General features: G+C 37.4%; 1 protein-coding gene across 1 annotated transcript in view; it reads left to right on the forward strand.

Annotated features, from left to right (window-relative positions):
* ACOX3 (acyl-CoA oxidase 3, pristanoyl) overlaps positions 1 to 16,073 on the forward strand; it is a 33,733-nt gene that overhangs the window by 951 nt on the left and 16,709 nt on the right. The window contains exons 2-7 of the mRNA XM_050337580.1: positions 1,399 to 1,572; positions 3,133 to 3,366; positions 4,168 to 4,239; positions 4,933 to 5,022; positions 6,639 to 6,782; positions 7,589 to 7,677. Coding sequence (XP_050193537.1) covers positions 1,405 to 1,572; positions 3,133 to 3,366; positions 4,168 to 4,239; positions 4,933 to 5,022; positions 6,639 to 6,782; positions 7,589 to 7,677 — 797 coding nt within the window. The 5' untranslated portion in view covers positions 1,399 to 1,404. The remainder of the gene's footprint in view (positions 1 to 1,398; positions 1,573 to 3,132; positions 3,367 to 4,167; positions 4,240 to 4,932; positions 5,023 to 6,638; positions 6,783 to 7,588; positions 7,678 to 16,073) is intronic.

Raw genomic sequence — 16,073 nt, forward strand, 5'->3', positions numbered from 1 at the left:
TTAACACCAGGGGTATTCCTTAGGGCAGTCGTTTGTTACTTTCCTATTGTAATGGCCTGTTTTGGTTTCCTAATTAGTTTTGAAACTGTTTGCTTGGAGCCAAATGATACTAAAATATTGTGTGAAGTTGGATTTAACTACAGGATCATTTTTTATTATTTTATTTGTGTTTTTTTCTCATTTGGGCAATCTCACTGATATGCAATGTCAATGAAGTTAGATGCAGTACCTGCAATATTTCAACGTAATCTTTTTCTCTGAGTCAGAAACCTTGAACTTCTGCCTGATTTACCTGTTTTCCAGGTAAAAGTGTAATACCTATTTATTTGGCCGCAGGTTGAAACACACTTTCTCATTGCCTTCCCCCGCGCTCCCTCCCATTTCTTTCCAAACGTGTTGTTCAGTACTGGAGCTGCACCTTCCTAAAACTGGTTTGGAAGTCACATGCAGAAATACTATCCTGCAGTTCTCTTCTGCTATGTTTGTACTGTCCACAACTGGGGGATGAACTCCATGAAAGGATAAGGTTGAAAGATGTAACAAAGAAATATATCTAGATGATGAGGGAAAAAATGTGGTGGAAAAAGCAGATTGCTGAACTAGTGGTTTCTGTACTTTATTATGTTCAAAGTCCATATGGAGCCCTTGGACAACCCTGAGCCTGGATGTCCTACTTGTATATTTGCATTGCTTTCCAGCCCGTTTCCTTGTTAAAACGTGGCCAGTTTCTGCTCCCCTGCCCGACGGTTTTTGCACTTTACAAGTATGACAGAGATCTCTGCCGGCTGCGTGGTGGCAGGAATTGCTGGGTGTGCCATGAGCAGCAGAGGGCCCTCTGACACCAGCTTCTGGAAGCAGCACAGCTATCAGCCTTTACTCCTTTAGGCCAGGTTCTAACAAAAAGCAAGATTCTCCTTCTTTCCTAAACCAGTGTCGTTGTACTTACTGGCAGTGGAATCCTGCAGGGTCTGTGCAGTTTTGCAGTGCTCTTGCATGACCCACAGATGCACACAACAAGGTGCCAGCAGACTTCGTGGGGCCTTACTGTTTTTTTTTTTTTTTTGTTATTTAAGACATGATATTTTCTTGCCTGGGTCTTTTATCTCCCTCTTTCTTACTACACAATATTGACCAGTAGTGTCTGTGTTTCATATTTGGCTCATGTTTTAGTAACAAAGACAATGTAATTCGTTTACACTTGATCAAATGTAAATACATTTGTATCAAGCCAGTTGAATTAGAAAAAGGGAAGGACAAGCTTTTAGTTGGCCCTGCACTGTTGTACTCTTACATTTAAACAAGTCTATGGATTTAATCAACAACCTTTTTATTTTCTTTTTATTATTAAAAATCAACTTCAGCTCATGGTTTATCTTTTCTCTTTTGATTGCGGTTTAGCCAACAATGGCATCCACAATGAATCAGAAAGAAGCCACTGGCAACCAAAATTCATGGGATAGTTTGCTACCAGATTTACCTAAAGGCCCACTTTGCAGATACCGTAAGAAAGCTTCTTTCAACTGGAAAGAGATGGCAGTGTTCCTAGATGGCGAAGATATCATCCAATTTAAGGTAAACTTTGCAAGAACTTTAAGCATGTTTTACTTCTGGAGATATCAGTAGAAGCAAGTATGTGATTTTCAAAGGGAGAGTAGTTAATCATACTCAGTAAATACAGAGCATGAAGAAATTGGGTTTGCACTTCCAATTTTCAGAACAGAGATGAACTTTTAAGCAACCTACTTTGCTGTCTCATAAGGCTTATTTAATTATTAAACATCAGTACAGGGGAGACCAGCAGGTGCTACATTAAAGAACTTCAGTGTTAATTTGAAACTGAGAAAGAACTATACTGTATTTCTTTACTGTTTACATTAAGTCATTTATCCCATGATTTTGCAAGGCACTTAAGTGGAGCTAAGTTCAAGCCACTGTCAAACATAGTACTTCTGTCTGTCTTTGCCCTGACATAATTTCCTACGACCTTCTGTGCTTGCATTAATGCTTATGTGATGTTGCAGCTGGGCAGATTAGCATGTCTACCTCACCGAAAGCTAACCCTACCAAAAAAAAGAGATTAACTGCACCACATGAGGTGGTGTGGAAATGCATGACTTGGAGATGTAAGAGGGGAGAGAGCTAGCTTTTTTGAAGATGGTGTAGAGTTATATGGATTTAAACTAATCTTGAATGTTCACTGTAATTATTAAAATCCTAGCAGGTAGATCAGAGAAATCAAAAAGGCCTTTTTCTGCGTCTGACTGGTACGTGTAAGAGCATAGAAAGAACACAAGTGCTCTGTGTCTGAGGGAGTTTGTGGGCATATAGTGTTATTCATTCAGAGAGAAGGAATGACCCTGCTTTTCAAAGGAAAGCACAAGGAGTCTGGTTTTCTTCCTTCTTATTGTGTCATCCTCTTTGGAGAGAAAGAAAGGACTTCAAAAACATTTTTTAAAAGATTTTGCCTTAGGCACTGCTTTTTTTTTTTTTTTGTAAATTATGTGAGAGACAATTAAGATGTGGATATCTTGAAGACACATATCTTGAAGATCTGAGGTAAAAAAGTGCCATAGTATATTATCTAATGGAAAAAAAGATCCAAATTAAAACATTAGAAGTTACACATCCTTGCATTGAGTGGCTGCAAATGATGGTTCCATTAAATGGAGTACATTTCTGCTTTCATCTGGGAACAGAGCACTTGTGGTAGCTTAATGGCTTTACCATCGTGGCATATTTCTAACTGAATGTAACCCCTGGAGTTTTACCTTTGTCCTCACATTGAGGGACATTGCCCTTTAGATCCTGCCAGCAGCTTCATATGTTGAAATAATGAAGCTGCTATAAAAAGCAAGTGAGTTTTACCATACTGTTCTCATACATTCAGAGTGAATCAGTGAATCATTATTACTTCATGATAAAGGAGCTTTCATAAAATTTAGCTGCATGAGCTGTATATATAATGACAGACCATTTAAATATATTTTTTAATTCTCTGGCGTTTTTACTTCATAAATTTACACCTTTTATTAAATTATTGTAGTTTGAGGCCCAATATTATCCTAAAAGAATTAACTGGTTTTGTTAATCCTTTTAAATTAACATTCTCATGTCACTTTTTTTGCCCTCAAGAACAGAATCTTCTCTGCTCTGGAAAGTGATCCTCTCTTTGCACATCATCCTGGAGAAGATCTGAGCCGTGAGAAATATCAGGAGCTGACATTTCTGCGCTGTAAAAGGCTCTTTGAATATGATTTTCTTACTCAGCAAGAGATCATGGAGAACCCATTAAAGGTCTTTAATATGGTGGTCTGTATAGGAATGTACGATTGGTCTCCATGTCTCCAGTTTGTCTTGCATAGTGGTGTAAGTACAAGTCAAGGGGTATAGAGGTATATATTTGAATTTCAGTAGCGTCTAATATTATAATTTTGTTGCTTTATGCCTATTTTATTAAAGTTATATCTTTCCCTAATCCTTAATTTTCAAAAATATAATAATTTTTACTTGTTTAGAAGCATCAGGAAGCATCAGAAACTCCCTTGGCTAAACCCCAATGTCTTGATTAGGGTCAGAATCCAGAAGGAATGGAAACCAGTGTGAAGTTTCTCACTGACATCAGTGGCTGAATTCTGTTAATCAGTTGCTTCTCAGATGAGTCTCTCAGAATACTCAGCATAGCTGGTCAAATAATATCAGTTGTAATTAATTAATTATTACTACTCAGATGGAAGAGGGGGATACAGGAATTATATTTTGTTATGTCAACATCCATCTAGGAAAACTGAAGGTAACTTTAAAAACAGTGTTTGTGTTTGATCTTGAAGCAGCTACCTTCAGTTCCTAATCCATTTGCAGGAAAATGAACTTGAATAGTCTTTAAGTTTTGCTTTACTCAAGGGGCCATCATTAAGGACAAGTAGAAATCATTTCTAAGCATTTGCAGTGGAGGCTTGAACAGATTAGAGCTGTGATAATTTTAGTCTCTAAAGGGGCCTTGACAAGATCAAATCCTGCCTTACCTCCCCCAGCTATATTCTAAGTGTTGTGTACTGTGCAGCTCACTTTCCCTGGTCTCTTTACTGGACATCACTATTGCAAATCATGTGCAATTTGTGCTTTCCATCACAGGTCACTGACTTAATCCATAATTTTCTGGTTTTACAGGTATTTGGAGGTGCAATCATGAGTGCTTATAAGAAGTTTGCACACATTTTGAAACAAGCTTATAGAATGGAGGTAATTTTAAAAAATAACTTGTGAGAAGTTGGCAGCTTCAGAACCGTGTCATCACTTGCAGCTTTGTGTTATTTCTGTATTTGTACATACCTAAGTACTTCTAAATAGCAAAAGAAAAGACCATGGGGCAGATTCCAGCACTGAGCTCTGACCATCCTCACTACTGGCTGCTAAACCACTTCCTGGATCTCTTTTAGACTGTCCAAGTTGACATGCAGATAAAGTTTGGGGACTTCTTCCAAAAGGCAGTACAGATGGCACTAACCAGTTTAGTCTCTCTCCGGTCATTTAAGAGTATCCTACCAGGACATCTGTACCCTTACCATGATGCCATAAAAATTCCATTCTGATGCTATAAAACGGAAAATAACAATGTTTTAATGCCAGAGAAACACCACATGGAGTCCAGTGGAGACTCAGGGCCAAGTATCCTGCAGAATAAGTGCAGCTGATACAGGAGGTATAATGAGTCTGATACAGGAGGTGCCAGTCCTAAAGAGTTTCTCCAGTCTGGGCCATGTGGGCAGCATTCATTGTCTGGCCAGACCCTCTTTGATAATGCAAGATGAATACACTGAGTGTACCCAAAGTGAGCTGCTTTTATTACTCTTTACTGCAATCATTTGAAAGTCTTGCAGTTTTAACTACTGTAATAAAGTGGTCTTGAACTGTGCCTTGTATCTTCTTATTTAGATTTTTGGATGTTTTGCTCTGACTGAGCTCAGCCATGGAACTAATACCAAAGCCATACGAACTACTGCCACATTTGATCGTAACACTCAGGTCAGTCCTTAATGCACAGGAATAATGTTTGACAATGCTAAGCTCTGTTATTTACTAACAGAACAGAGTGATTCAGGGATTTCTTCCAATGAACAAGAAAGAATCAAGTTCAACTTCAAGTGTAATAAAACTTGTGATATATTTACATTATTATAAATTCTTAAACCCATTGTTTATTGTTTAAATGATAACAATTTCTGTTTTCTTGCTTTCTCATGTGGTTGTGATATGAAATAAGGATTGCAGCCTTTTCCTTTGTTGTGCATCTTAAGGAATAGTTGAATGTGCAGATTTAATTGTCTTTTGTCTTTAAATATTAAGGCTTTTTATACAAAGATAAGGCTTATTTCCTAGGATGAGAAAGACAAAAAAAGATATAAGAAGACTGTCAAACAGACCCAAAGAAGAAAAGATTAAACTGCTTTTTCCATTACAACAGTGCTTACTATCAACACTACTGCAGAAATAAATTCATTGTCCTAGGATTTTCTTGGTAAATGATTAGAATTCATTGTAGTTTTACATTAAGAGAGAAGAAAATAGAAGTTGAGAGAAGGCTTTCACAACTTTTTCTCACTCTTTGTCATCTACGTGCTTGGTTCATAACAAGTAGAATTTAAACTGTATTATTTAATGTCCCAAGAAGGTATTCTCTCATCTCCCCCAAAGACTGTGCCATTATTGCACTGTAATATACAGAACTGAGTATTGTTGCTGCAAACAAACAATGGCACATCATGAAGTGGCTTCACAGTAGTAAGAAATGAGAATCATAGATTTAAAATGTAAGATTTTATATTCTTCAGTAGGACAACATTTCAGCCTGTATTTTTTCATATACAAGCAATTCAGGGACCATTTATGTAACATGGATGATTAGATCTCTTTCCAGAAAAAAACACGCAAACAAACCAAACTTGTGAAGCCAGCAGCATGAGAAGTTCCATCTAAATAAATTGAGTTTTAGTCTGGTGATGAGTGCACTGCAGTAAAAGTGACTGAAATGACTAATTATTTGGTAGGATCATGAAGCTCCTGAGTTCAGATTTCTTTTACATCCAGAAGGCATGCTATGTCTAGATTTCAGGATGCAAGTATTTTTCAGAATTCTGTCTACTTGTGGTCCCCTATTTGTCCAAACTGGGAAGTGTGCTGCCTTTCACATTGTTAACCAGGCTTTCATTCCATACAAAACTGTGTAAGGAGGTGGTTCCTGCATAGGCTTCAGCCCTCACATCTGGAACAGCCCTCATAGTCCCTCACTTGAGCTAACAGCTCAGTTTAAGCCAAGATCTAGGAAATACTTCTGAGTCCATCAGTCTGCTTTATTTTTCTTAAGTGTTTAAATGAGCAATTAAAAAAGGTGAATTTCAGGCTTTGCAGTGAGGTAATGAAGTTTCTAAACTGTAATTTTTTTCCCTAGCTGCATGTGTTCTCTCCAAAGTTGAATACAGTAAGAGATATGTCATTTGTTGGAGTGCAGTACAGAATAAAATCCTGGCAGTTAATGAAGGTTTTCAAAGCATTACCAGGATAATGAAAAAAAAACCAACCCAAAGTATCTGTGTGCTGAATTTTATGATGTATATAATTATCTTTTTCTTTCCTGGCTGCAGGAATTTATCATCAATACACCTGACTTTGAAGCTGCAAAGTTCTGGGTTGGTAATATGGGAAAACATGCCACTCACGCAGTTTTGTATGCCCAGCTCTATACTCCTGATGGACAGTGCCAGGGATTGCATTCTTTTCTTGTACAGGTAGGGTAGAAATATTGCCTGTCCTTTTTGGGTTATTTTTGTTTGTTTGTTTTGTTTTTTTGGTTTCAAATTAAAGACTTTCTGTTGTGTTTTATTTGTATCTGACCTGCAGATTCTTTATGTCACGCCATCACAGTTTATTGCAATTGTAACAAGTTTTTAAGTGTTCACTGATTTTTCGATGGCTATACAGCCAGTTTTAGACTGTCAGTTTTCTGCAAAGAATTCTGAAAAATATAAAAGAGCTGAAAAGTGTCCAGACAATCATGGTACTTATATAGTTAGAACTCACCTATGTTATATGAAGTCCTGAAAGTCTTGCATGAGGCTTAAGGTGGTTTATGTCTGCCAGTGCTAACAGGCTGATTTGTATAAAATGTGCAAGCTTCTACCACAGAAATCAGTTTATAGGATTAATGAACTAGTTGCAGACTGAACAGAATTTATTACAGAATAATGGGGAATATCTCAAAGGTGATTGTTACATAAAGTTCTATTGATTCCTACCATGTCTGTGTACACCTGAAGAAAATTTCAGTGCTAGTCTGATGACAGCAGTCATTAGAGTTCAGGAGTATTTAACACAGTGGTGTAATCAGTGTCATTGCCAAAGTAATTTTCATTAAAGGATTTATGTCTTGGTTAAGTACAAGCTATATCTAGGATTACATGCTTGGAAGAAACAGAGCTTTCTTTAGCGTTAATAGGAGAGTACAAGTTGAAAGTATTTTCTTTGTTTGAAAAGTTCAGCCAATAAATTTCATTGTTCCACAACTGAAATAATGTTTTGTTTCACTTCTATACAGATTCGAGATACAAAAACTCTCCTACCAATGCCAGGTGTGATGGTAGGGGACATAGGAAAGAAAATTGGGCAAAATGGGTTGGATAACGGGTAAGTCAATCCATTTGAAGGAGGAAACATTCACAGTTATATCACAGTGTAGTGGTGCAAATATCACACTGTGTCAGTTCTGTCTTCACTTCTTAGGTGTTGGCAAGTAGTTTTCAAACTGTTGGTATTTCTCAGAGAAAATGAAACAAAACCCAGACTGAAAAATACTGAATTTCAATATTTTCTATCTAAATATACATACTCTTTCAGCTTCTCTAAACTTTTACAATGTGAAGTGTCCCTAGTATTCTGTGAATATCCCCAAGCAGTCTTTCAGTCCTACACTCTGCAAAAGTAATAATTAAAAAAAAACCCAACAAAGTAATTCCGGTAAGTTCTGAGTAAAGAACTTTATCAACCTCTGCACCCATCTGGATGTAAGCCTGTAATTATTTTCTCTGTTGATTTCCAGCCCACAAGAAGGCTAATTGTTTTCATTAGTAAAGATATAAGGTGAGATAATAAGGCTCAGTAGAGAAACTCTGTATCTTTTTTAAGCAATGAGATTTCTGTACTAATCCTGGTCACTGCAGAAGAGAAGGAGAAGGCTTGTTTTTGTTTTGTTTGTTTGTTTGTTTTTTCTGTATTCTCTGTGTGTAGCTGAAATAAAAAATACCTGAGCTCCATTTCTTAGTCATGGACTTCAATGGCCTTACTGTGTCTCTGCTTTACTAACCAAAGGAGTCTGATGGGGAGGAGAGACAGTGAGGAAATCTGCTTTATGCCTTAAATTTACCTCTTTCTGTAGATTAATTTCATTAAAGGTATATGTATTGTCTTTCATAACATACCATTGCAGTAAAGTATAGACATCCTAAAGTACCTTGTTTTCAAATGTAATGGCTTTGGCTGTCTTTCCAGAAGGTTCCAGGTCTTTCTTCTGTAGTTTGTTGCCTGTACCAGCCTCCTTCTTTTGTCCCAGATATGCTGTAGTTGGAAAAATAGCACTGAATTTTGTGTTTAGATAGCTCAGGCTCATTGCTTCTCTGTTTCCTGAAGAGACAGAAGAAATAAATACAAAAAAAAAAATTATTTTTGTAGAGGAAAAATGTGAGAAAAGATCTGGAAAAGAGAGAGGTTTGTGTTTGGGGGCATATTTTTGCCTACTTCTGCATTACAAACTTGTAGCCAGCAGATGGCATAGTAACATGGGCCTGAGTAATCTAAATATACTTTAACTACGTGTTTCTGTAGAAGCGTTCAAATACTGCTGTTCATTCTTAATATGCAACATAGTTTTATGTTTCATATAGTTTTATGTTGCACAGTTTATGTTGCATAGTTTTATGCGCAGCACAAGGAAGAAGTGTGTGCTTGTTACGTTAATTCAAAATGTATATAGTTTTAAATCCATTTTTCCCTTTGATCTACTGGGGAAAATAGAGCATTTCTCAAAATATTGATAACTGAATAATCTAAAATTATAATCCACATAATACAGTGTAAATAAGAGATGCCAGTGCGTTTCTGTCTTAATGTCAGGTGGAGTCCCTTATCTTAGTTTTGGCATCATATGTCATTTAAAGCAGTCATAGGGCATTCTAATCTTCCTGTTTCATAGGGCGTTCTAATCTTCCTGTTTCATTTGAATATGTTGCTTTAAAAGAATAATATTTTCTTCTAACAGCAGTGCCTTAAGAGCCTCAGTCATGGATCTATGTCTCTTAAGTATGCATTAAGACAGTCGCTGCATTAGAAAGCTTGAGACAGCTCCTGCAGATTAAGACAGAAGAACAAGGGAGCCCAAAGTTACCAACAGATAGCCTTCATTCAGCTAAAAACTCCAGAAGCCTGTGTTCCTGAACTACCTCAGCTATTTGAAGAGATCTAAGGCAAGAAGCCAAAATTGCTCGCAAGAACTAGAGAACTAATTTTTGTTTTGCAACCTTCCTGCTCACACTGAGCTGTCAAAAGTGTCAGGACTTACAGACATTGCTTCTCAGAGGCACACGAAGGTCTGGATGGGGACTGGAGAGGGAGTAGCTTCAGAGTTCTGGGTTTGTTTGTAGAGACAACATGCTGTGCCACCCTAGCAAATGGACTGTTGGTTGATTGATCTGCGAAATGCCAGATGTACAGAGAGACATTTCACCAGACACTGCCTTGTCAGGGTGTTCTCCTTAGCTGTTTAACAATCTCATATCCTATCTTATCCCAGAGAAAGCACAACCTGCAGTGTAGAAGCCTGTTGTATGTGGGGATGAGAAAACATTCCCTTATGCTGTGAGTACAGGTGTTAGTCTCTACTGCATGCATTGCCAGGTTTTTTGAATGTGTATTTGAAGCCTGGTTCAACTACCATAAACACTTAGTCAATCAGGTCTGTTTTCATGTAGTTACACTCAGGATATGCGGTCAGAGTGAGAATCAGAGTCTGCCATCTCTGACAAAAATGTTTGATTTTGTTCCTGTGCTTCAAGAAATTTATGCTAATGATTTTCAATATGAATACAGAGAGTTAAGTTCCCGAACACCAAATGAAGGTCATGGGGAAGAAATTCCAGAGCCTCCTTGGAAAATGCCATTGATATATGCTATGTAAGAGAACAGCATAGGAGATTGTAGTTGTCTTTTCTGGCTTTGGAAAACAATTAATCTCTTAGGTTGTTTAACTGAAAGCTGGTTTCCTGCTAATGTTTTTAGTAACAGAAAGAATTTCATAAGTAATGTGGGAATTTTTACAGTGTAAGTCCATTTCTCAGTCTGTCTTTCCAAATAATTCTCATAGTTTCATAATTCAGATGTCCAAAAATCACATGGGGTTTGCAGGTCTTTGTAAGTTCACTATTCTGACAAAAAAAACAACAACAAAACAAAAACAAACAAACAAAAAATCACTGTAAAATATTTTTAAATATTTTTCTTCCTCTTGGAAATTTGCAGCAATTTGTGTAATCAATGCATAAATGGATAAAAATAGAACTCCAGTTTTTCTTATGGAGAATTTAGACTGGTATTGTGTTTTGTTACCAAAGTTAAATCAAGACTGCCACCAGGGGTTGCAAGTGCTTCAGTCTTTATTTTATGATATTAAAATGTCCACCTGTTGCTAGTGCTCTGGCACTAGTCTTTGAAATAAGATGATCACTGCCAACCCAAAATGGAAGTAGCTGAGGGAAAAAAACAACCACTGAAAAAATCCCTGAGTATTTGGGATTTGGGGGGCTTTGCAATAAAAGGCATAACGGGGGGTTGTGTGCCACACACATATTGGGTAAGTGCTGATGTGCATTTCTGTTTCTTTCCTATATTGTGGGGTTTTGGGTTTTTTGTGGTTTTTTCTGTCTCCCTTGGCTAATGTAACATTACCAAAATTACCTATTACTGCAGTGTGCATCAGTAATCGATTGACACTGGGCTGGTGGTGAACCAATTTCATGTCCATTTGTAACTAGCTGCAAATTGCTTCTTTCCCCTCTCCAGAGATGGAAATGATACCCATCTGAATCTACCTGGGGAAGGTGAAAATCAGCTATAATTGTGTTTCTGAAGTGGTGCTTACCATGCTTCTCTTTGTAAAGTGTGTTCTGAGCTCGTGCAGCTCTGTCCACTGATAACATGTATACAGTTTGTTGAGCAGACAAAACTTATGATAAAGGAAGAACTAGTGAAGTGAAGCTGTCATTTTAGCTGAATTTTTTGTAAGGGAGAAAACAATCTTTCTGGGGGAAGAAGAATTGTTAACTGTATCTCGTTATAATAATGCACTTTGGAAAACTGGTGGGTTGTATTAGCTGTTTAGCAAGCTTTCATGTACAATTATGTCTGGTGCAGACATATAACATGCTAAGATGTTCAGCATATTCTCTAGCAATCAGTGAGGCCAGAGTTAGTTTTCTGTATACTGCAAACAAAGCAAAACATCCAAGAGGAAATGGGTACAGGGGATTTATTGGGTAGAAATGCAATAAATGGTGTAAAAGAACCCCTTCTAGAAAGGTTGCAGGCTCTGAAAGCCCTCACTATAATTCCTTGTATATTGGCAAAGATGGCATACATCACATAACCTTGAGACCTTTACAGACGACTTTTAAATGGTTAATTCATAATTTTTTCCTTGTTACTACTTCAATATCAGGGCAAATAATACATTATGATTCTGCTACTACTAGTTTAAGGGCAGAACAAATGAAAGTCTAGTCCTTCAAAAAATCTTTGTCTCCTAGTATTTATCCTCTTAACTCTCATTTAGATTTTGCAATGGTTGCAGTTATTTCACTAGGAAGATAGGAGCTGTAATGTGTGGTTGAAGTCTAAATAGTCTTTGGAGCTTCTTCAATCTGAAGCAGTAGTTTGGTGAAGATAATATCTGTAATCAGCTTTTTTGGTTGTTTGCTTCTGCTCCCACACTGCCTTTTTCTTTGTGCTGGGATGAACTTTTATATAGCTATGCAGGGGACTCAGCTGGGAACTGGAACTGCCTGAAAACTAATCTGAAAAAAAACACCAGACAGTTTTAGCTGTCTTCAGCCAGATCATTTGTCAGGTCTGGTTCATTGCAAGGCCTCAGGAGTGGCTGTTTCAGTACAGGGAAAGGGACAGTACAGGGATGTGAATAAGAAATCAAGTGTAGAAATCAGTCCTGCTTCCCAAATGAACAAGTTTGGGCCTGTTTAACATTTTTTACTGACTTACAGCCTCTGACCTAAGTCACAATTGCAGTAATGATGAAATGGCTATAAAAGAAAAATAAATGTTAAAAATGCCTGTGCCTGTATTTACGTTATCTGAGTACACCATCAATACTTCAATCCTTGTGAAAAGTGCCACTTTCACAGTTAAAACCAAGTAGTTTGCAAACACATCTTAAATGTTTGAAGTTTAAGTCAAAACAGTGATTTTTGTTGTAGTCGAGGTTAGACACTATATGGGTACCTGCAGTGCTGTGCACATTACTAAGATGTAGTCACAAAGCTGCAGAGGGCTGCCTTATCCCCTCATTTTTGTCATGTTCATGTGCCTCACACTTCTACAGCCATCTCTTGTTCACACTGAAAGGCACTTGGTGGTGCTAATGGGGAAAGGTAGGTTCAGATCTGGTCACACATTTGTTTTATCATGCACAGAAATGCAGCCTCACATCTACAGCGACCTTCAAACTACTATTTTTATTCCTTAGCAGAGCCCTGTCAGCTCTCCACAGTTGCAGGAGTCTGCACGTCCAGAGCTCCTTGCAAGACTGGCTCTTAGAGTGTAAGAACTTTAGAGTGAGTGGGTCTTTTTGTGTTTATGAAGTCCATTAAGGTAGGATTAGGAGACCTATAAAATGCTATGTTGTTTTATCAGTGCTATTCAGCATTACTGTACAGAGCTGCATTCTTAGATTAGAGGCTTCATTGTAGAAACTAGAGCTAAAATACTGCCTTGCAGTTTTCCCCTGTTTCTCTGTAACTTTTCAACTCTAACCTTTCTGTGAGTTTCAGTCTGGAATATCTGGCTGTTTTCTTTCCTTCTGAAAGTTTTTCATCAAACCTCTGAAATGTTATTCTTCCCAAGGTTCATTGTATCTCATAAACAGCCATGAGATCACTTGACTCATGGTCCTCCAATACCATTCACCTGTTTTCTGTTTCTGGCTGAAAGTCTGGCTGGTGTCCTTGCACCATCTCTAACGTAGTAACAAAAGCTGGCAGAAAAGGCGTTTTAGTGAGTCTGAAATTCACCAAAGCATGTTTGAGCGATTTGTACCATAGGTAACAGCTTATTAATTAAGTACTGGCAAAAGGAGCTCCTAGCTTTTCCAGCTGCTCCTCTTTTATCAGCATTGCTGCACACCAGCTGAAGTACTATTGCATGATTTAAAGTCAGTAAGATTAACTTAGCTTGAAATGTTCCCTAAGCTACTGGCCAAAGAACCCAAACAGGAATGCTGTTATTGGAATAGCACTTCACTCTGCTCAGCTAGTCTAGGTAGAAATCTATGGGGTACACTTTTTACCTGTGTTAAAATACAGGATTTCATGATGCAAAATTGCACATTGCTGTAGAGCCCTGTGATATATATTTCCAGTGACAGCTGTCAGTCTGTCTTGCTCAGAGGTCTGAATCTCAGTCACGCTATTTGCTATGCTGAAGAGGCCCAAAGTAGGGCAGCTTTCAAACCTCTGGTCTTGTCATCACTGTGTGAAATTTAGCCATTTTCCAAACTTGCTGGTACATGATATCCCCATGACTGTGTATACAGTTCCATTATTGTAAGATATTCCTTCAGTTCTTTAAGGAGATTTTTTCCCCTAAATGCGTTGACAGATGTGGGCCAAGTCTATGCTTTCTAAGCTAATAACCATTAGAAACGTGATCATTGACTTCATTAAATCTTACTATTTATTTTTAATATGTTCCAATATCAAGTTCAAATTGGCCAGTATGTCTAACAATTCCCAACAGCAAAGTTCTTGGAGAAGGAGCATAGCAGCAGTTGGCAGCAATCTCATTAAGTCACCTAAACGCCTAGTCCTGTAAGGTTCTGCATTTGTTTTCAACACTGGTGCTTATAGGCAAAATATATTATTTCTTTACACATAGGAATTTTCTGTGTGATTTTAAACTGCTAGTTCTGCCACTCTCTTTTGTTTCTTAAAGTCTTTGCCATTTTGCATGTGTATCTGTTTATCTTATAGCAACTTGCAGGAAAAGAAGTCAATATATCTGTAATGGATAATATCAAGGGAAAAAATCTAAACTTTCAAAATCTGTTATTTGAATTCCATTTGATTTTGAGAAAATAGGTTATTATATAACAATAGGAAATTTGGTATTCTGGTTGACTAGCTGTGAGAAAAATTACTTCAGAAGGGTGTACATGTAGTTTTTAATCATAGTAATTCTAGGTCATCTTTTATGTGGTACAGAATTAGCTCCATTATATTTATGTCAGACAGATTAGAATAAAAATTTCTTAAATGTTTTTCACTCTTTCCAACAAAAGATTTCCTCTAGATCTAACTGTTTGGGATTGTATCACAACAGGTGAAAGTGGGTAAAACTATTTAGGTCATTTTGGGAGCTGTTTTGTTTGGCACACCTGTCACATGTTCAATATGAGTAGGCTCGAATTTCCTAAAAGTAGGTTATTGGTATATGGATTTACATAGTAAAGTGGCAGATTTGAATTTACTTTTTATGAACTCTGGAGGCTCAAGCACATATCAGTATAAACAATTTTCTACAACTGCACAGTTTTCTGAATGAATTGAACAAGTCACTACAGTGTAAAAAGCAAAAAACGTTGTTACCTATCAAATGACAAGTGACAGGACAAAAGGAAACAGGCTCAAGTTGCACCAGGGGTACTTTAGGTTAGATATTGGGAAAAGTTCTTCCCCTGAAATGGTGTTCAGGCATGGGAACAGGCTGCCCAGGGAAGTTGTGGAATAGCCATCCCTGGAAGTGTTCAAAAGGCATGTGGATGTCACACTTGGGAACATGGTAAACACAGTGGTGCTGGGTTAACAGTTGGACTCAGTCTTGGAGGTCTTTTCCATCCTTAATGATTTGATGATCACTACCATGGATCTTACCATTCATCACACACAAGGCTAAGCATGTTCCAAATAGGTATTTGCAAAGAGAAGGCTTAAGAACTGGAACCCTTTGAAATTTCTTCCTAATCTGTGCCACAATGATTGTGTCATCTCTCTGTTTGGTCAACTCTTCATTTAGTCTGGTTTATAATTCCAGTTTTTATCACTCATGCTTTTTAAAATAATACTGCTTTTTTCCATGTATCTTTTCTTACCTGGGAGGGATCCTTTATAAACATCCAAGAGACACCCTTACTTTGATCACTGATTCCTTCTTGAAATTCTTATTTGCTCTAACAGCTTGTAAAAAAATGCCATTGAATAGCTGCCAGTGTGCTGTGACTGGCAGGTATCCTGTCAAGAAAGTATTCTTCAGTAGTTAGTGTCAGCTAAACTGTTTTTGAACACATTTGTAGCTTCCTACCTTATGCTTGGATTGTAGGGTCCTTGGAGGAAACATCTTCTTGAAATTCTAGTTTCCTAGGAGGAAACACCTTCTTGGATGTGCAGCAACTATGAAAAGAAAGTGCTGAACCAGGGACCTAAACCTTGCCCTGCCCACTCTCTTGTAATTAAAGTAATGAGTAGTAATAATTTAAAAGCTCAAGTTCTGTCTAAGATGCATGCTACTGCTTAAAAATATTGGTGGTTATACAGTTTTAATTGTGATTCTGTTTGGGATATAGGGAGCAGAGAATGTGAATTTACCCAAAAGATCTTTCTTGAATGAGAGTTTTTATTTTCAGTGATCTGAGGAAAATAATAACAAAGACCAAAATCAGCTTTCTGGAAATTCTGAATTTTTATTTTTGTTACAAAGTAGTGTTGTCTCATAGAAACTGGCACTTACAAAGCACTTATTAGGATTTTTAA

This window comes from Myiozetetes cayanensis, unplaced genomic scaffold, assembly GCF_022539395.1.
Source record: "Myiozetetes cayanensis isolate MyiCay16 unplaced genomic scaffold, myiCay2020 scf7, whole genome shotgun sequence".
Lineage (NCBI taxonomy): Eukaryota > Metazoa > Chordata > Aves > Passeriformes > Tyrannidae > Myiozetetes > Myiozetetes cayanensis.